At 39.1% G+C, this 22254-nt stretch overlaps 1 protein-coding gene across 2 annotated transcripts in view; it reads left to right on the top strand.

Annotated features, from left to right (window-relative positions):
• Window positions 1–22254, top strand: part of PLPPR5 (phospholipid phosphatase related 5) — a 232761-nt gene that overhangs the window by 192781 nt on the left and 17726 nt on the right. For both annotated transcript variants that reach the window (XM_056355538.1, XM_056355539.1), the window contains 2 exons: window positions 15727–15859; window positions 18167–18417. In XM_056355538.1, the coding sequence (XP_056211513.1) occupies window positions 15727–15859; window positions 18167–18417 (384 nt within the window). The remainder of the gene's footprint in view (window positions 1–15726; window positions 15860–18166; window positions 18418–22254) is intronic.

The following is a 22254-nucleotide window of genomic DNA, read 5'->3' as shown; positions in this document are numbered from 1 at the left end:
TTAAATTGGCACATCCCAAACAAGAAATGGATCTAAAAAATCGGGCATTCTGCTTTCAGCTTAGCTTTAGTCAGGAACTTTCTCCTTTCTGATCATTTGAGGAAGGAATTTTGAAACCTGGCAAAAAAACCCCTGTAAAGTGAGAGGTGCAAATCATTGTTCATTAATTGAATTTACTGTACCCTGATGCTTTAAGAAAAATGAGGACAATTCTGTGAATAATGAGAAAGAGAAGCTACCTTTTGAAGGATCAGCATAGATTTCATGTCTGTCGTCTTCCGTGTCTTTGCTGGTCTCATAATAGTTCCAGGTCTAGGTGGCTCAAGAGTAGTTGAATATGCAGAGACCTGAAGGAGATGCACTGTTTCTTTCCAGCACATAAATGTAGCTGATGTGATTGGGCGTGCTCCTATCTCACTCTTCCTTTGTGAGCCTGTTAGTCCCTGTTTTCTTTCTGGCAGCTATAATTTCGTGTGCTCTGGCATCAGGGACTGATTAGATTTTATCAGGCTGAGTTTTCAAAATGCTGTTTTCAAAGCAGCTTTTAGTTAGCCTGTAGTTCATTGAAACTGTTCTACTCTGGTATAACTTAGTGCTGAACATGAAAAAGGGTGCTGGATTGTGATTCGGTTTGGGGACATCAAAATGTTCTGTTATCTGTTTCTTATAACTTAAGGGAAAAAAAAATAATGTAGAACTAAGGTTCCAAGAAAAGTATTTCTGGAAATGTCCTCTATGAATTAGCTGTCCCAGGAATCTGTAAATTTACCCTCATACCTGAGAACCCTAGATGCTCTTCATTCCTGAGCTTAGTCAGAAAAAAGCACTTCCTTCACAAATGTTTCTGTCATCTATTTTAGGCTGATTATTTTTCTGCTTCTTGGTTGGTACCAAGTTGCTTTAGTTTCTATGGACACTTTGATACTATTGGTAAAAACTAAAGCACAGGGGCAGAATCAAAGACTTTTTACCTGCTCTGCTACTTGAAGCAGAAGTGGCCTCTATGCATCCTGAAGGAGCCTAAGCTGTTTTGTCACTTCTGCTAGAAAGAAATCAAGCAAACTTGATAAATAATGTAAGGATGCACAGTTGCTAGCAGCTCTGTGTTACAGGGCAAAAAATTTGAAGAGTATGCAGTGAGGTATTCAAGTGTTCATTTGTATGCACCTTTACAGCAAGTTAGAGGAATCGCCCAGCAAAGTGGGTCTTTCGGGTCCGTTCTGGTGTTCTTTTTGGGGAGCAGTAAGTTTTTTGCTAGGTAGGTAGCTGCAATAATTTAACATCTCCTAATGCTGTTTTTGAAATGACAATGGTAATGCAACAGAAGATGGGAATTGCACATCCAGACTGGTATGAATTGGGTAGAATAAACTTAGCCCCTGAAATAAAATGGAAATGGTTTTACTTGTATGAGAAACTCTCTTTAGCTCCTTGATATGTGACCTATTTCAATAATCCTGGAATATTTATTAATTAACTAAGCTTATTTACGTGTCCTTTTCTTGTTGGCACATTTGACAGCTGTTAAGACTTTACATGAAGAAGGAATTGCCAGAGTACTTTGTTTACTCTGTGATCACGTTGTTCTTGAAGGGCACATTTGATCTCTCTCTTCATAGTTCTGTTTCAACCTGTGTGCATAGCTGCAGCTTCTTTTCCTTTATAGTTTTCTTCTTCCATTCTCACGTGGAGTAGGGTGGGGAGAAGAAAAAAAGACATGTCAAACATGGGGGCTTTTTGTTGTTTTTGTTTTGGTTTTTTGTTTTGTTGGTTTGTTTGGTTTTTTTAAATGTGTGAATGCTGGGGACTTCAGAAAAACACTGTTTTGAAAGGGGGGAATGCCAGCAGGAGATGTTGAAGATAAGGGAAAATTTATGTCATGCTTTTCCTTTGTGAAGGAATAATTGCAACTTTACTTAAGAACAAAAAATAAATCACACTGTTAAGGTCTGCAGTAACTTTGTATACCAGATGTCAGTATTTGCCTGTTGAGACACATCGTAAGACAAATATGTGGTTTGATAGTCTGATGCTGGTTTTATCTCAGTGTAAAACCACTAATCCAACAGAGCTGTAACCAGGAGAAACAAAAGATTCAGAACCATTGTGGGTTTTCTTGGGAATTCTTTATGTCTGTCTTCCTCTTGTGCTGGGATGGCTTATGTGAACTGTAGAAGTTATGTTTGTACTTCCAATTGAATGTATGATATCTGCTGTGCTTGCTATGCATGCTATTTACAAACACTAACAATATCGAAGCCATATGCTTCATCCCTTGATGGGCTCTCTGGAAGTAAAGTGGCAAGCAGATGTGAACAAAGGCGGACAGGGTTCTGTTTGCAACAGCTGAATGCCTGCTTGTCCTGTAAATTATGCACTTATGTTTAAGTGAGAAACTGTTAATCCAACTAATCCTGTGTGATTAGGGAATTTGTATGCATTGTTTATAATGTAAAAGAGTAGGCTTGAAGTAATGATCAGTTTCTCAACCAAACAATTCTTGCTTCATCATGCAGAATTGAGGAGATGGGTGTCCATATGATATATAATAAATGACAGCCAAAGTAGAATTGTAAGTAGCTTTAGCTGTGTTTTTCAGCCTTAAAAGCAGTGTGATGTTTAAAAAGCTTTACAATGCTCCTGCAGCATCTCTCAGATACATTGGAGTGATAGCCCAGCTTTCAACATAAATGGTTCTTATTTAGCTGAGGTGTGGTACCTTATAGATGGCAAATAAAAAGCCTAGCTGAGGTGGATATACCACATCTCCAGTACTCAGAAAGCATGTACATGTGGCATGCTGTTTTAATGAGGAATACTATTGTAAACATGCTAGTCCTTTAGTCACTCGTAGTGCAGTGAACGTGATATTAGAGAGCAAGTTATAGCCCTTGCTATCTGTTCAGCAACCTGGCTTTGCAAAGATCACTTCTATTAGATGATCAGTTGGAAGGTTGGAATATATTTATTTTCAGTGTAAAGCACTGAGAAGTCATCAGTAGAAAATTACTGTTTATATCACGATTTTTTTAATCTACTATTAACCTAATAAATAGTTCAGTACAGCTTCAAAATTGACTCTCAATCCTGGATGCCATTTCCTGGAGTATGAGGCACCATAAAACCCCCTCTGGTTATACTGGGTGAAAACTCAGTAGGCTGTGGGTTCTGCTTCTACTTACCATCTGGACAACGGACACTGTTACCGGTAATTTTGCATGTATTATATAAACGTATCATAGTTATCCATTGCATCATTATTATACATTATATATTCATATGAAAATGTCATTAACAATATATCTGTAAAACCAGTTATAAGTGCAATATAGCTATTTTTTAAAGGGCTTTCCTTTTTACAAAAGGTATTTTTCCTTCTCTGCACATATTATTTCTTGCGGGTCACCCATGTAAAGTTAAGGAGTGTGTATGAAGACATTCATTCCTAAACTAGACTTTTCTTCTTTTCTAAATAATAATAATTTTTAAAAGCTATCAAGAACAGAAGGCAGCCCAACAGTATCCTACTGTTCTTATTCTTTTTTCTTTCTCTACGTAACATTTTGAAACACGTGTTGTTTTAGGCTGGTAGGTTTCATGCTGTCCCTATATCTGATCCATAGACATTTTGTCATTCAGACTCTGAATAATATTAATGAGGATTTTCTTTGGTCAATTTTTACTTTTGCTTCTTTATAATTAAAGTATTAAATAATAGAATCAGTAAATGGAACTCAGCTTCCCAGTATAGTTATTCTGGGTAGTAATAGGGATTTCTGTGACCTGTCCATAGCAATTTAGGGCTCAGACATGACTGAATTAATTCTGCTTAAAGACTTTTTAATCACGGGTCAGCTGAGCTGCAGTAAGCAGCCATGTGCAATTTGCAGCCTGCAGGGAGCATGAGGTGAAGTATTTGAGCTTGACCTGCTTTAATTGAGACTTGGGCCAAGACATGTTACCTCTTTGGATTTTATGGAGTAGGTGCACAGACTGTCCATTACACAGCTCTGCTCACAAGTGGGGACCTCGTATGGTCAGACTGCTGCAGGCTGGTGTCTGAAGGCTGACCTCCCCAATCGCAGAAGTGCTCCTTGCACTTCTCCTTGCATTAGTTCATCTCTGTGCAGAGCAATGTGTGGACCTGCCTGAGTTTCAGCACATGCTTAATACTAGTTTGGTCATACATAGGTTGAGCTTGGTGTCCAGAGCCTTTCCATAGTTTCTGCCTCTCTTGCTCCTATGGGGGGTGTCCTTGGACCTGTTGGGGTATATCTGGGCTCTGCCATGAGGCTGCTGCCATCATGCACTCAAACTACACAGGTGAGTCTGAGCATCCAAGAGGCCTGAGGGAGGAATGAGGAGCTTGTCCTGCATCCCACTGTAGGCCACAAGCGTGCTCACGTGGATGGTGGTAAGGACAGTCTGGCTGTGACGATGGTCCTCTTTGTGAAGTGCTCATGCTTGACTGAAGTCAGTGCCTCAGTCAGCCATGGGGACTCTGCTTTGTGAAGTGCTCACGCTTGACTGAAGTCAGCGCTTCAGTCAGTCATGGGGACTGTGCAGAGTATTTAGCAACGGCAGATGAGGTTTCTAGGCGGATTGACCTTAGGGTATGTAAATAGTGCGTGGACATCTGCAGCTGGCAGAATGAACATACATAGCTGGGGTTTAAGCTCTATCAGACTTCGACTTCATAAAGGGATCTGGCCACCCAAGCAGGATATACATTGAGCCTTTACTGCCTAGCTGTTAAGTGATTACTGTGAAACTAGGCTTCTCTGTAAAGCAGTAGGAGATTTGTGCATGAAAAGAATTATACAAGAGCTAGGTTTGTACTAATTGTTAATTAATTATCTTGGTATTTGTGGAGTTTAATCACATACTTCAGTGCTACTTGGAATAGCAAGGCTTTCCTGAGATGAAGCAGTGTACGTGAGCGTGTGTGGTGCTGATAAAATATTTTTATGGAATCTCATTCATTTTAAGAGTCAGTATTGCAGTTTTACTCAGTATTTCTTTTATTTGTGAATTGATTGTGATTGCTGTGTGATTAGAAGGAAGTCATAAAGTTGGGATATTTCTTTAAAAAACTCAATATATTTATGTATGTGAGTGTGTATGCACAACATGCTGCCAGAAAATAGCCATGTTTACAAGGTTGATTTGTATCTGCAGTTTAGTTCACATGTGTTTTAAACTTTGAATGAAAATAGCAAAAAGGTTTAGTACACAACACCAGAATACCTGAAAGGGTTATCATATCACCAAATGTATGAAAGCACCTTTCAACACTGCGTACTTTGAACTTCTCTTTCTAGTCTTAAGTTGCTCAAATAATAAGAGATTACATCCAACACTGATGAAAAACACAATATATGTTTGTACATTTATATAATAATTATGTATTTTATCTAATATTCCTTTATTGTCTTTACAAAGACCAAATGCCAGCTCTTATAAAGTCTGCCTTGAAGACAGCCAGTGTCAAAGCTTCACAAGATCTAAAATTTTTAAACAGACTCATTCATCCTTAAAATGCTTCTCTCACCACTTGAGCTTTTATGAAGATATTTGATAAAGCCAGCAACATGTTTACTGTTATTTTACAATTCTGTGTAAAGGAGGTGATCCTTGTTAAGGTAAACCATTATGCTGTATTTAGGAGTGGAAGAAGATGCAGTCACATAGTGAAGAAGAGTAGCTGGGCTTACTTTGGCCTATAGACTTCGTAATTAGTTTTCAGAATACCATTGCATGCCTAAAAGAGCTGTTTTTATGCTCTGCTGTCTTCACAGCAAAGTGTACAATCTCCCCTCTGTCTTGCAGGCATTTCCTGTACTAGGAATTTTTTGCTAAAATTTCCCACTCTTGCTGCTCCTGTGTCAGCTCATTGGCTGCTGTGCTAATGAGGGCACTTGGGACTTCCTCTTAATTCAGGCACTGCATTGTGTAAACTCCTAAACAGGGTCAGATAACATAGTGTTGCCAGCTGCACATCTGCAGCCATCTGGATTTGTGGCAGGAGCAGTAAAATAGACATTGTGTAGCAGAGCTGAAAGAGTGGTGAGAGTGGTGCAAGTCATATTTGCAGAAAACCATAAAGTAAATGCCTCATATTTCATCTACAGGATATACAGAATCATTATTGAAACAGTCTTTCTACATGTATATGTATCAAAGCCAAATGGGATATGCTACTGCTGTGCAATGTTCTGTGAAAAAGCTTGCTGGCTGCTTCACTATCATTGCATTGTTAAGAGAAGAGGTAAGTGATTATTAAAACTTAGGATGCTCATGAACAGTTCTCTGCTCCCACTTCTATGCCTTCATTAAGATTCTATTTCTAATAAACACCACTTCAGTATATTAATTTATTATAATAACATTCTTAAGGAGACATAACTGCGAAATTGCAGCTTTCAAGTCTGAGGAGAGAAAGAGATGCAGGTAAATGGTCACCCGTTGTTTTGTATCTGGGCTTATGAGTTGTTTGGGGCATATCTGAAGGAGGGACTTCTGATCTCCTTTTCTTTCTGTTCCTTTCTCACTGACCAGCATCTCTAGTGACAATTCCGGGAGTATCATCATGGTCTTCCTGAAGTCAGTGAAGCTTCAGAAGTTAACTTTGGTAGAGCTACAGTTTCATTTGCTTTGACTGTGTCACTGAAGTTGCACTGTGTCCCAAGTTGCAGTTTCTACTTTTCTTTGGTCTTTTATTTCCTGGCTTTCACAGGTATTAAAGTGTGGATTAATACTGTCAGGGTTTGTTACTCAGTAGTTTTACTGCTGGTTTGTTGTATGTACTGAATGTACGTATTACACACGAGTAAACCCAATGTGAGACAGTTCAGAATAAAGTCATAGCTCTAGATCAGATGCTTCCCATGCAATGGCTTTTAAAGTGGTTTTAACTCATTTTTAATGACACCTGGATTCTTTGCAGTAATGCTTGCAGTGTCAAGACTATAAAGTATTATGTTAGAGGAATGACTTTAAGGTAATAGGCTCAAGAGTGGGCATTAAAGTTTTGGACTCTTCTTTCTGATTTATCTGACCTGGTAAACTTCTTTCCCAAATACTTATTTCTACTATCCTTTAAATTTGACTTGGCTTCCTAATTTGGTTTTATTATCTTCTTGGGCATTCATAGCTGAGGTCCATTTCCCCCCTTTGGCTGAAATATTGCTTTTAATCTAGAATGCTGTAGGTTTTCACAACAAATCCAGCCCCTGTTGAATTTAGTGGGGAAGTTTCCTTTTATTTCAACTGGAAAAACATAATGGCCTGAATGTACTTGGTGGGTTGGCAATTATACTGTAGCCTAAGATAATTGTAAAGGAAGGGATGCTTATACAGAGGCCATTATAGTAGGAGTGGAGCTAGTTATGTGCTTTCAAAGAGTGCTATTGTGAAGATAATTTTTAATAAAAAAGTACAGAATTATTTTAATGAGACGTCTGTTGAAATTTATCATTATGAAACAAATACTAATTACAGTAACAAACATAAGTAAAATACAGTTATGTGTGTACGTTTTTCAGGCACACATATTTTGCTACAGAAGTCTAGAAAACAATTCTTGTGGAATCTTACAGGTATTGATCAGATATGCAGCCTGTAAGGCTATAAGTGCAGGGTGCTTACACTGCTACAGTGTTTGGTCCTTCAGTTTCAGTTGTTCGATGATGGTGGCATTTCAGTGAATGTGGCTTTCCTTGAACTGATCTTGGGAATAATGTATCTGCAAAATGTGGCTGGCCTGGAGTAGAAGTGAAATAGAAGTAAGGCAGTGTGAAAAGCAGGAAATTCAGATATTCTCCTTCCTCTGAGCCTCTGAGAACAGTTGGCTCCAGTCATATACTGACTGTAAAACCACTGCTTTGTGACCAGAATCATTAAGAGATGCCTTTTATGTAATCAGTTTTTATTCAAACAGGGATGAAAGACCGTTTATATCGAATTTAGCAATTGAATATTCATCCTGGGTAGAAAAGTGCAATTGTGTATATCACCTAAAGGTTTAAAGCATAAAGTAACATCACTGTTGGAAATGATAATTGGTATGGATATCATAAGCATTGGTATTGTGCTCGTCAAGGAATAATGTTTTCAATGTGCACAGAAGGGTTAAGAAACCAATCTCCCTCAACAGACAGAACAAAGTACTGTTTTCCTGGGCAGGCAAGAAACAAAGGGGTTTACCAGGGCCAGGCCATAAGGAACCACAGTCCTTTTCACATGTATCACTTGAAGTCCAGTAGAAGAGTTCCTTGATACAGCTGAGCGCATAGCTGAACGTGCTGTATGGAATTAATCTTCTAATAGGGAAGGTAAATGATAGGGCTTTGACCATTCTGTTTTTCATTCACAAATATTATGGTGTTTTAAAGGTTGACGCTAAGCACCTGAAAAAAGAAAAATGTTGATGTAAAGTTCTTCAGAATCTTCAATCAAATAATTATATGTGACAGCCACCTTTTTCTGGTATCATTCAGATCAGGAGACTAAAATTAGTTGATCTCTGGTCATATTACAACCCATCTTTCTAATGAGGTGTGTTTGTAGAGGGAAGCTGTGGTGCTTGGAAACTTTGGATAATTGCATCCTCATTTTTGTAAAAAAAAAATAAGGACAGCTTAAACCCCATATGAATTCCCTATTATAAGAACCTTGTCTGGACTATATCTGCCTGAAGTAACTTTACCTTTTGAAATGTAAACTGATGCTTTTTAGAAGGAAGTTTTGAATTAGTTATTTCTCTTCCCCTCACCATTTTCAGATCAAAATTGCTAGTTTTTTTAATGTTTAGAATTTTCTCTAGAATAATATTTCCTAGCTTTTGGGTATTCATTTTTAAAATTAGGAAAGCTTAGTGGATGGGCAAGAGTTCTCACAAAAGTCTGTTATCTACTACCTCTTGGTATGTGTTCACCAAGAATACTTGTCTCAGTGTGGTGAAAGGATGACAGCAGTTAGCTAGTTTCAGAGCCAAGTGCTAGACACCTATTTGGCCCCCGGGCTGCCACGTTAGCATTATTGAGTTTGTTTTCCTAGCGTCCTGGCCATTTCTAATCCCCTGGGGAGCTGCAGTGCAGAGCAGCTGGATACTTTTCATCTCACAGTGATGTAAAGGTTTAGTAGACATGAGTAGGGAATGTAATGCCAAGTGCAGTAGGTAAAGCAGGCTGAATGTGGAGCAAATATTCCCGTCAAGGCAGAGCCTGGCAGGGCTGGTGCACCCTGAGGGGCTGCTTGTTTGCCCCTCTGCTTCTGTCACGGACCTGGTGTCATAGCCATGTCTGGCCCTCTGGCCCTGTGTGGTGATGGCACAAGGCCCTTCTCTTAGTTGCACTCTGAATACCAGAGTCCTGGTAACTGTTTCTCAAAATGATCTTTTATATATATATATAACTGAACTTTTGTTTCAGCGTTGTGTGATTCCCTCTGCTGTGCAGAGGCTTTGCCTGTTGGGTGATGCCGACATGCTGTAGAGGATATGTCATTTGCATACACGATCAATTGCTCAGGAGAAAAAAAAAAAAAAGAAAAAGAATGGGAGGGAAGGAAGCTTTTAGAGAGACTGAATTTTCTTTTTCTGTCATATGGTGAAGTAATGTATGTAGATAATTCAGTGAATGATGAAGTTGTCGATGTCTCTATGATTATGTGCTCATGGGCCTCACTTGAAGCTCCCTGGTTATAAATGTTTGGTTATTATCTCCCTCTTGCTTTCACATAGCAATGAAGTCTTCATGAAGTGAGCAACCTTTACCATTGTTGCATACTGACTATATGTACAGTGTATTACAAAGAGCAGTGACGAATATTTATCCCTGTCAGAGGCAACATTAGTGTTTAGCATATAGCCATATTCTGCGCTACAGAGATACAAGTAAAGCAGATGCTTGACTATTAGATATATAATCTTACACTGCTATTTTAATTTTGTAAATGGCCATGACAAAATGTATAGCAAGAACTCTATAATTTTGGGTTTTTCTCAAAAAATGGAAAGCACATATTTTTAAAGCAAAGTTTACTGGAAAAAAAAGACTGAGTTGTTTTGTTGTTTTTTTGGTTTTTTTTTTTTTTCTCACATCTTTCTCTAGAAAAGCAATTTCCTTTCCACATCTCTTCTCCAGACCTTCAGAAGCTGCTATGCAGTATGGTCCTATATCTCCATGCTGAAGGCAAGGGGGGATATATCGTATTTAATCAATAGCAGACAGATTTATCTAGGATTTATTTTTTCATTTTCCTCAAAACTACAGGTCATTTTTTACTATAGAAAATGTACTTCACTGAAAATCAACCAGGGTATTTGCTGTCAGTTTAAGCAAGCAAGAAGCAATGAGAACAAGAAAAACATAAAGAAAATGGCCTCAAGGGAAAGCTCTGCATAATGAACTTGAAATTGCTACTGCTGGAAATACTGTTGCTGCTTTTCTTGCCAGGGCTGTCACCTAGCACAGTAATTTTAGATTAAAGTAGAGAGTGGAGCTTATCTACAGCATCACTAAAGACCAAGGTTTATGCTGCTAGATTTTCCCAAACTCTAGAGACCACCATGTGCTGTGGTATGTTAATGGCACTTTTAAAGGGGAAATAGGCCAGAAATAGCTCATGGTCTTGCTAGAAGTTAAGAAGGAGGATACAAAGAGCAGCAACAACAAAGCCTATGGAAGCCATATTTTTAAAAGAAATCTACTCCACGCTCTTTGTGGCAACTTTTAAGTGAAATGAGTGGGGAGACCATGCAACTGAAATGGTAACAATTTGCCTAGAGATGCAGAGATCATCCCCAAGATTTTTAGCTCTAGTTCCCAACTTCCCTTCCTGCCTGATAAGAAAGTGTGAGGAAGTTCCTTCTAGAGAAAAGTAGACCTGTGGACGGCCTGAGATGCTTATTCCCCAAAAGGACAATCCCTTGCCATATTATTTCTTGAAGGTGGTCTCACAGAAGCCTGGGTTACAGTTCAAGTCCTGCCTAAATGAGAGAAATACAATGAACGAAAAGAAGTCAGATGAGAAGTTACAATGCACAGTATTGTCAACTGAACTTCTCAAGAAGATCAGAACATGGATGAATATTCAGTGGTCTTTTTAATGCAGTAACTGCTTTTCAGCGTTACTCATCTATCTGAGCAGTTGCTGTAGCTACAGCATAACCCTGAGAACTGGCAGAGAGAGAATCATGTATTCTACCATGTTCCCTAGCCCATATGAAATATTTCATGAGCGTTTGTATACCTTAAAATAGGTGTTAACTGGAAAGATCTACAAATATGTACACAGAAATTTCTTTCCTAATCCCAAGTAGAGATCATCAACCTTAAATTTCAGGATTTATCTTGTTTAAATGCATTAATATACCCTAAGATATCTTGTCATCCAAATGAATGTTTTATTCTAACTTGAATCCTGGGTTTTTTATAGGAAGTTACATCATATATGAGAAGGTAGTGCATAAAATAAACCTCATTAGTATTTCAGAAGTGCAGGTATAAGGCCATTTATTTATATATGTGCTGGCTGTTGTAAACTGTATGTGACAGTAGGGGAAGTTTGTTTATGGAGTCACTTTACTGGAAAATCAACAAGGTCAGAGCTGCTCTAGCTCTAATATTTGGAATCAGTCAGGTTTGACATTTCAAGTTGAAAAAGAGCTCAGAATTTAGAACCAAGTTAAGAATATACTGGATGGATGATTTTGGGAAGGACAAATTAGATTTCTAAATTGACATGATGCAGTGCTGAAACTAGGAACAGCTTGCCTGGATTCAGAAAAATGACTAATACAGAAAAAACCTGAACTTATTTGGGAGGAAGGACTCTGTGTAGGGAATGTGCACTGTATGCTGTGCAGAAAACAAGGAAAGGTTCAGGTATTGGGTGGTTGGCAATAAATATATTGCTAGTACAAAACCACCATGAAAATCAATGAGCTAATAATTTAATTAGGAGCTAAGAGGTGAAACAAGAAGAAATATTAATTATAGATCTCAACCCTCCTAAACTCTTTTCCTGGTTGTCCGGTGGATTGTCACACTGCTGACAGGATACAATTGCCATGGAGATGGTTATGAGAAATTTTCCTGTAATTTAGATTTTGCTGAGTTAATATTTCTTTTCCATGCTTCCGTAAAAAGAAAGGATTACCTAAATGCTAGTTATGAGGTATGTATTAATATTAAATATCTTTATATAGGGTGATTTTTTTGTATTGTTTGTTACACTTTATATTGTGAACCAGGACTGAGGGCCTTCCCTGTTACAGAGGGACACTGCAGTGGAACAAGGGCCTGATCACTGGCTGTTGGAGCTTAGGCTGATATCTGCAGGGTGGTCATTCTTGTCTTGCTCCTTCTTGTATCAGTTATGTACCACGTACGTTCTTTAGAATACTGGGAAGCCTGTACTTTATGGTGTTAGTCTTCAGCTGAAAATTGTTCTTTTCCTTTATACTTTACATGCTATAATTATGTGTCAAAAAGGTTTCCTCAGCCTTAGGGAAGGATGGCCTCTGCTTTTAACAGCTGTTAAAATATCTGTGAGCTAAGAATTTTAATATATATCATTCTTCAGGAAATCTGTATAGTAATCTAAAGTAATATGACCCTGTTAGACAGAATAAGGTAGGAGTTACTTCTAAGCCTTACTTTTTTCATTGTAAATTGTATTTTTACACCTGAACTTTTGTAGCTCTGTCCAAAAGTTTATGTTGTCGGAGCTTTCACGTTCTCCATTGCAATCCTCTACTGCCAGTTTTAAATATTCCAAAACCTTTTTGCCTGAGACTCTAGCCAAGAAGTACACAAGTAGTTCTGTTACATCAAATGTCATTTGTTGACTGGTTGCAGCTTGCACATATGGTGGAATGGGTGATGGTGGTCCTCCTAGTGAGTGAATACAGAAATTTTTGCTTCCTGAAATATACTAGACATGCAAATTCTGGTAACAGGCAAGAAGGAGAGATCGCCCTCCCTTTCCTCTACCTTGTGGAGCTGATTGTTGCCAGTAGTGCCAGAGAGGAGAAGGGGAGGGAATTGCACTGGGAAACAGAATCTCTCCTGGGACTTACTGAGACTGAAAAAGATATTCCTTCCATTTCTGAAACATCAGTAGGCTGATTATTGAGGTGAGCAGTGCTTGTGCTGAAGGAAAGAGGAAGGAGAACAGCTTTAGCTGAGTTGCCAGTACAGAAAAATGCAGAACGTATACTTATTGCCAAATTCCGGAAGGATTCCATCAAAGTAAAGTCACAGAAGCACAGAGATGAATGCCTGTTGTGCTCAATGGCATTATCCCACTCTGACTACTTCTGAGAGCAAAGCACTAAGCCTACTATAGCAAAAGTTTTGTCTTTAGCTGAGTTCTGCATTGTTATGACCCTTGCACCTATGTACTCGCTCCAAGAGTATTTTTGTTCAGCTAAGAACTTAGAACACCGCTTCTTGCTATTCTTGGAGCAGAGGATTTTCTTCATCCACGTTGCCATCAAAGACAGAAGCTGTAGCAAGGAAGAACTGTTGCCAGCAGCAAGAACCTAGATGCAGCTGTTGAAGACAGGCTGCTGGAAGTGAGGATCTCCTTTCCTGTAACTGAATGAGCACCCATTTGCTAACCCCAGCTTCCCTACCAACCAAAGAGAAGAGCCTGCATTCCTAGATCAGCAGATTCAGAGGCTGCTCAGAGCTGGGGAGTTCAGCTTGCTGGCACGCTTTCTCTTGGTGTTCTTGCAAAAGGTTGAGCACTGTATATCACAGATGTTTCCTTTGTGCTGGATTCTGCTTTTTTGTGGAGTTTGGAAATCTGCAATAATTTTGCTGAAACATATTGAGTTTGGAAAAAAAAACCCACCCAACAGTTAAAATGCAGAATCTGACTGTGTTCATGATGTCCTTGATGTTTCGTTATGCCAGAGGAAAGAAGGGAGTTACTGTGACTCACAGTAAAAATCGTAGTGTTTCAGTTCTCACCTTTATGAATCATACGAAAACAGTTCTTTTTGGGTTTTTTTCATGAGAGCTGTAGGGGTCACTGGGCTGAATTCTCCTTACCATTGTTATAATTTTTATTACTTGAATTCAAGGTTGAGTTAGGTTTCGTATACGTACCAATCATTTGTTAATTATAGATGAAGGAATTGTACTTCATTATGCTGAAAATATTCTTGCATCGAAGTAGAGAGATAATATTCGTTAGTTCAGATATTGAGATTTCTGTTTCATCTAAAAATTCCACTAGGATCTGAAGCCAGTCTAAAGTAATAGATGATGACTGTTTCTGTGACAAACTGAATTTTGCTTTTTACACGCTTGCTGCCACAGTTATTTTTGTTATTTGTGCCACATTATTTATAAGAAGCACTTTCCCTTTCTGTGTGTCACAATTTAGCCCAAAGTCAACTCTGTTGATCTACAAATAACTAAGGTCATTAATGGCATTCTTCCTGTTGACAACAAACTGTGCTTATGAGCTATCACCCATAGTGGGGGTTTTTTGGTTGTTTGGCTTTTTTTGCTGGTTTGTAACCAGTGCTGTGTGCGGAACTATTCAGACCTATTGTGATATATGAAAAGTTTTATGATTTCCTGTTAGGTCAAAGGTTTAGAAAAATCTAGGCACTGCATCAGATTTGATGGCATTATTTCTTGTATTTGTGTAGTGTTAAGACTGTTAATTTTGGTGGTCTGCATTCCTGTTCATCAAAGTGTGATGTACCTATCAATAAGCTTTACTGCTTTTCATATAGAAGGGGTGGAAGAGCCATGCCTTTAAGTCCCACAGTGAATCAAAGCTGGAATATAGTGGTCAGTATTTGACCCTTCTGATCTACTCTTTTTGATTATACTTGTGCTACCTGTCATAAAACTTCAGTATCGTAGGTTTAGATAGATACACGCTTAAGGCTTGGCTTTGGCTATTAAACCATAATTGTTGTGAGTGAATTAAAGATCATGTTTTGCTGTACAGGTAAATACAAATCTTAAAGGGGATATTTTACATTCAAAACCTATATTTTTCTTACCTTGTGATTTTCTTCTTTCTTTATTCACGTTGTGGATGGTGAAAATCTGTGGACATTAGAACTTCATTCATTTTGGTGTAATGAATGTGAAACAGGCCATGCTTGATGTTAAAATACCAGTAGTGACACTTTGCTCAAGCATGAGAAACAAAGCTAAAGCCAGACTTAATAAACTTAGCTGGCAAAATATGAATCAAACCTTGTTAAGTACCTCCTGGCGAACCAATCCCCTGATGTGAACAGGAGCTCTGTTGTGATTTTCCCCCCTCCCCATGGTCCAGAATTTAGAGCTCAACCCTGTGAAGTGCTGAGTGTCCGTGAAAGCCGTGTGGGAACTGAAATGTTCAACATAATTTTCCAGGATTAGGCCATTAATTTGGTCCATGTTTTGTGCATTATGCGATCTGTTGTTCTTGAACTAATAGATTTCTCTTTCCCCTCATCCTGAAAACTAGGTTATGTTATGTCAATTCCAAGTCCTGGTTATAGAAATTTATAACTTAAAGGCTTGCTTTACTTCATTTGCATTAAAAGAGAATATTTCCCTTATAAGAAGATTAACATACAGAACTTGGTTCAATAATGTGGTCTTGTTTCCTTAAGATGAGATAGCTGTCTCTGTAATATTAATATATTTTACTTGCTATAATCTGATGTGCCATTTCTCTCCCCTTTTTTTCTCCTTCCCTAAGATTATCGTTGGAGAAACTGCAGTGTTTTGTCTACAGTTAGCTACAAAGGATTTTGAAAACCAAGAAAAAACAATATTAACTGGAGACTGTTGTTATATAAATCCACTGGTGCGCAGGACCATCAGATTCCTTGGTATGAGCAAAATTATTGCTTTCATTTTCTGAATGATGAGAGTGATCAGTTATGTCTTAATTTTGACCTGAGGAAAATATTCAGATAGCCGTACAACATTTCATGTGTAGTTTTAACTCAGTTGCAGTGAGTTCTCTCCTTTTGGGTAGCAAATGAAGCTTCTTGGAATTTAGGATAAAAAAAAAAACCAACAGTTGCAGAAACAGCAGTAAAAATACAAAAAATTGAGACCACAAGGGGGTAAACAACCAGCAGGCCGGGCATAGGGTCCAGTGGAGGAAGGAGGTATCCTTGTGCTATAACTATAGTTGATATTTTTCTTTTGGTTATGCACACACATAGCAGCCAAAGTTCAAGGCACTAGGACACAAATTTGTATTTGAAGCCAAGCCCTTTTTAGGGACTTTCTTAGCCTGGTGATTGTATTATAGTCTTCAGTAGAAAACTATACAAAATCCATGCTCCACTGAAGTCAGCTGTAACTCCCCCATTGACTTCAGTAGATATGAGATGTCATCCTTTCTGCTTAGTTCATTGTAAATGTGTTTGGAAGGAGAAGTACCACCATGCAAAATGTCTATTGGATATTCCCAGGTGCTGCTTTTTAATATGTGCAGGGATGCTACAGCAGGGCTTAGTTCTGTTGTTTGCTTCTCACTCATGGTTGTATCCAAGAGAAACAGCTGGAGCAACGAAGCCTTGGGGCAGCTAATCCTCCTGTGTGCCCCAGTGGCAGGGGGAGGGAGGGCATGTGCAGCTGTGTCTGTATTTGCAGTGTTTGTTTTAACAGCGTGCCAGCCTTCTAAGAGCATAATTGCTTGCTGTCACAGGAGTGCTAGAAGTCATTAAGAACAAGACTGTCTTGCATAGTTCCAGCGGAGGTGGAGAGTGATGATGAGGAGCTCCTCCTGCTCCAGTTGTTCTGTGTGTAATCAGTGCCCACATTTCCCTACCACTTGGTGGGCCCTCCTTGCTCAGAGAAGCAAAAAGGAATCGGGAAGGAAGGGATGAACAGAGGCCTCTGCACTGTTCTACCAGATGAGGCATCACTACCCATTACATTCACGCAAAGTGATGTGGCCACCTGTGTTGGGGCAGTGCACACCCGCGGGGCTTGCTGAAAGGGCCCTTCTGTGCAGCCACCCAGCTAGGCACAATCCACTGTTCCCGGTGTCTAGCAGCTCAGGGTGGATTAACATCAGTGTGACATTGCTGACCAGCCAGGAATCATCCCAGAAATCATCCTCAGTCCTCTAGCTTTGAGGAATAAACCTGACCTTCAGAAATGCACATGTTTCTGTGGGATTGTGTCTGCTGTGGTGTATATCCATTAAAGTCCTTGGGGTACCCCATGAAGTTGGGAACTGCCAGAACTCATGCTATATTCACAGTGAGTTGAAGTATGAAGAAGGTAAGGTGACTTGCCCATGGAAATACAGGAGGAAATCTGTAGCTCAGGTAGAATTTGAACACATACCTGCTAGCTGTGCCTCCCAGTCGTGGTGCTGTGTCTGCATTTCCTCCCAGAGCTCATTTCCTGCTTCCAAAAGTATAGAAAGGGACCTCAGAATAGCAGAAATCTGTTTTCTTTTAAGTAATCAGATACATGCATTTCCATTCTGATGAACAAGTACATGTGCTTAATGCTTTGCTGATGTGTCTGATTAAAGGTCTTTAGCATAAGTAGCTCCTCAAACATATAGATCTTTAGCTTACTGTGTTGATATTATGACTAATACACCATGCTTAGAGATGTACCCAGTAGCAGGCAGATGAAGACAACTCGTGCATGGCAATATTGAATTATTCAGTACTTCAGCTTCTTTACAGCTGCGAAGGGAAAGAAAATGTTTGTCCAGTATGTGTTAATGACTTTTCAAGTTACTTCTCCATCAGAGCCAAACTTCCTTCATTCTCAGACAGATTTATAGGGTAAAGAAGTTGCCTCTGTCACTTCTCTTTGACTTTTTCTGGGCAAAAGTCAGGTACCAGTATAGCTGTCCACCCTGAACAGTGGAGATTCACGGCTATGAGGTCTAGGAAATTGGGCTATTTGTATAAGAGATGAGTGTGTTCCTCTGAAGGATGGAGAGAGATCAGGTGTGCAGGTACGTTGCAGTCTTGCTGCTGCAGATGTATAGGGAAGTACCATCTGCAACGTGAGTCACGGTCTTCAGGGTACAATACATGTGAAGGTTTTTCATGTCCTTAAATGCAAAGAGCTGGTATATTACTTTGATAAATACTATAGTATGTTGCCCTGGAGAGAAATTGTCAGGAAATTTAACTCTTTGTTTCCCTCTTTAGGAATTTACGCATTTGGACTGTTTGCTACGGACATCTTTGTAAATGCTGGACAAGTAGTAACAGGGAATCTTGCACCACATTTTCTTGCACTTTGTAAACCCAACTATACAGCACTTGGATGTAAACAATATACACAGTTCATCAGTAGCGTACATGCCTGTACTGGAAATCCAGACCTTATCATGAAAGCCAGAAAGACATTTCCATCCAAAGAAGCAGCACTAAGCATATATGCAGCTATGTATCTGGCTGTAAGTATATTGTACTATTTAATGTCACTGTATTTTTGAGAGCAAATGGCTCATGCTGTGAGTGGAGGAGGGAGGAATGGCGAGATAAGACAACTATTGGCTGATTTTTATATATGTAAACCTTCTATGAGTTACTGTGAGGCCTTTGAGAATTTGATTCATTGGACTTAATTTTGACAATTACACATGTAGTGGTTCTCTGAGCCTTGAAAGCTCAGGCAATGCTGACAGAGGGCACATTGTCCAAAAAGGGTTATAGTTTTGGGATAACCAGATTTTTGTTTTACTTCTTCCCAATTTCCAGAGAATGTGGGAGGAGGCTTTGTTGGGTGATAAAGAATAAGGGTAGTGATTGCCTGTGACTGGTAGTGGGTTCCTTTCATATTTTAACGCAGTACAGATTAGTAGACTTGCACACAGCCATATTCTTTGGTGGGGTGAAGCAGAAGAGTGGGCATATGTAAATGATCTCTGCCGGAGATCTGTGCATGTCTTTAGGTATCGGAATTGGTATTTGTAGGTACCTCAGTGCACATGCAAAGTCCGTTTGGCTCTTACTCTGTAATGAAGTGGGCTACAAGACAATCCAGCCCTTCCTCTCTCTCTCCTCTCTGATACTGGGAGCAATGAACAGGCCTGGGGTAAAAACTGGTGTTTACTGTCCAGCATCAGAGCTGTTTTGGAGGCTTTGAGAAATGTGGTGGGGCAGATGAGCGGCAGAGTGGCTAACGAATCTCAAGTAACTCTGTGCACTACCCCTTGGCTTAGTTTGGAGTGCACATTGTTGTAGTCCGACCCGCGCTGGTAATCACAGTCCTTTGTAGCCCTTTGGATGGGCTCAGGGCTGCCTTTGCAGTGTCAGTGGGAAACTAGGCAAGTGTGCGTGTGTGTACCCTTGTGGTCATGTCAGGAGTCATCCCTTAAATTCCCTCAGTATTATTCCCTCAGTATTTGAACAGTAGCCTGCCTATATGTGTATGTGTGTATGTATGTGTGCAGATATGCACATGTATATATGTGTGTGTGTGTGTATTGCTTTTGAGCATACATTTAATGAGCTGACTTTTGACTCCTGATTGATCTGGAAACTGATACTTGCCAACATGGCAAATATCCCAATCCCATCCACAGACAGTGTGTCAACTCCATGCTTCTGAATATGGATTTAGAACCAGTTGCTTAAAATCTGCAGCACTGACAACAGCATTTACTAAAAGTTCCGTGTGAGCAATGTCTAAGAGGTGTGGATCATTGTTTAGTACGGCAAGTGTATCTGCAAATAGGAGATGAGCAATAAAGTTCTATTCTAACTTCAGGCAAGTGTAAGACTCTTAATAGTATTGCCTTTATTTGGGGAGATAGCTAAGGCTTTGCTTCACTGAAACCTCTAAATTTGGCACAAGCTATTTTAGAAAATATTCAGCATTCTTCATTTTAATTGCTCCTATTTTTCTCATCCATCTGTAAAGTTGGATTTCCACTGTTGCCATGAGTCACAGTAACTAAAGGAAACCAACTGTTCAGCTACTGCAAAGCAGGAAGAAAATAGTGTTAATACATTTTAAAAACAAAAAAAGTAGATATTAGTAAGGTCTAATACCTACCATCAATGGCTTTTGACATGAGCACGGATACTTAATGCAAACCTTATGGTGTCTGTGATCGATATACAGTTAGCAACACTAAAAACTAAAACTGCTGTGATCTGTTTCATGACTTTATAATCTTTTGGTAACCACAGAAATTAATATATCCTGTGTCATTACTGTATTGCTGCATGATGCATGACACTGTCATCGTTTAACTAAAGCACTATAAACTGCTCTCAGGATTTCTGAATTCTTATAGGCTGCCTAATAAAGTGAATTGCTATGGTGTATCCACTAAGTTGTAGACTGCAATTTAGGTCCTTGATGCAATGTTGGCAGGTTTGGTTTCTTTTTCTTTTTTTTTTCTTTTTTTTTTCATCCTGTTGCATGGTTGCAGCTAAAAGTACTGTTTATTACACACCAGAGAAAGAAGTGCAGTGTTCCAATATTTGGGGTCATGTCCTTACACTGTCATGATGTTTATCAGGATAGCTGGCCCTGAATAATAACTTTCTCATCACTATTCACTGGAGTAGAAAATTTAAACAGTAGCCTAGTCTTTGTATGGGCTGTGGTACAACTGTTATGGAGAGCATGGACATAAAGATCTCCATATATTACTCAGCTAGTATTTCATGATCATATAATCTCTGATACAAAATATGCTTTATTTTTAGTTAACTGAAATGTTTGGGAGAAAGGGAAGGATCGTTACAGAATCCTCCCTGGATATTTGAGCCAGCTGTGCGCAAACCAAAACCAGCTTAAAGACATAAGCAGGCAACAAGCTGATCCAGAGTCCTTGGTCTCAGAGGGGGCGAATTAAGCAACAGACTTGTGTGATTTCACCGATCAACCCATTTAAAAACAAAGTGTATGCTTTATTTAATAATTCCCCTATCTCATTCCATTTAAGTGCAGCCACATCTTTATCACCTAGCATCTGTGCATATTGTCTTGTTAACAATAGCTTCTTTTTTCATCTAAGTTCTTGAGTCTTCCTTTTTCCCCCCTCCCCTCTTTTGAGAGTGGGTGGCTGCTATGGTAACTCTGAATTCCCCTCCTGCTGAAAGTACAGTCTTTTTCAAACAATTGTATTGCTAATATTTAGACCTCTCTGTAGTGTTTGCCTCCATTACTTTCTCTGAGTACCTATCAAGAAAGACTTAGCAGTGGAAATGTTGCATGGCAGCACAGCACTATGGCGCTTTCTCTACCCTGCTCCAAACACAGACACTTTCAAGGATGCATTCACCTTCAGACTTTTAAGTTTCTTTTTTCCAGTGTACCAGAGTCTTAAAAATGAAGTACTATAAATCTATTCCAAAATCTTTAACCAAGTTGGCTGCTACCTAGATTTATCCTTAGGTATCTGCTCAAGTCAGATCTTTTGTTTGTTTTTGCTTGAGTTGAGTTAGTAAATTCACTGCATCTGTTTTCAGTACTTACCAACATTGCAATTTACCCTTTCTCAGCTGGAACAGCATCTGATACCATGGGCGTTAAGGCAAACACTGAAGGTTTATTAAATAGAATATAATTGTATAAGCCACATTTTAATATGTGTAAGCTGACACAGCCTGGACAATTAGAGGCATATTTTGAAAACATACTTGGGTTTTTTTCCACAACTGAGGCACAGAAATGAGAAGTCATGAGTCTTTTTTTTTTTTTTTTTTTTCTTTCTTTCTGTTTCTGTTTTTTTTTTTAGGGGGTGGGTAGGGTTTCAAAGTTATGTACAAACATTTAGTCAATTTATTCCCATGGATATAAATGTGAGACTTGACAACTGTTAATCACCTTTGGTGCTGCAGCACTTAGGGGATTGGTCATTGCTGGTTGTAGTTCAAGACAAACTTTAGTTCATTATATAAAACTTTGCTTTTTCATTGTTTCTTTCTTATTGCATTGGACAAGCGCAGCTGGCAACCAACCTGTCCATAGGGTAGTGTTTGAACTTGGTGTTACTGCATACATTTCAGACTTGCTTTGGATGTGTAATGATAGAGGAGCAGGTTTAATGTCTTGGCAGTTGACATAGCCCTGAAGTCTGTAGGCTGCTTTTGTTGCTTTGTACTGTGAAACTTTGGCCTCAGCTACTGCCTCAGGCAGAGCTAGCAGGCAAAGCTGACAATTTTTTCCTCTGCAGAGCTTTTGTTGGGCCAGCGATCATCTTTTTTGCAAGGTTCTTGCTCCTGGCATTCTGCCGTATAATTTTTGCTGTTCACTGTGTTTATAAGTCACTGTG

The sequence above is a fragment of the Falco biarmicus genome, chromosome 11 (assembly GCF_023638135.1).
Source record: "Falco biarmicus isolate bFalBia1 chromosome 11, bFalBia1.pri, whole genome shotgun sequence".
Classification (NCBI taxonomy): domain Eukaryota; kingdom Metazoa; phylum Chordata; class Aves; order Falconiformes; family Falconidae; genus Falco; species Falco biarmicus.
Note: the sequence above shows the minus strand (reverse complement) of the source record. Positions and strands in the feature narration are given on the sequence as shown.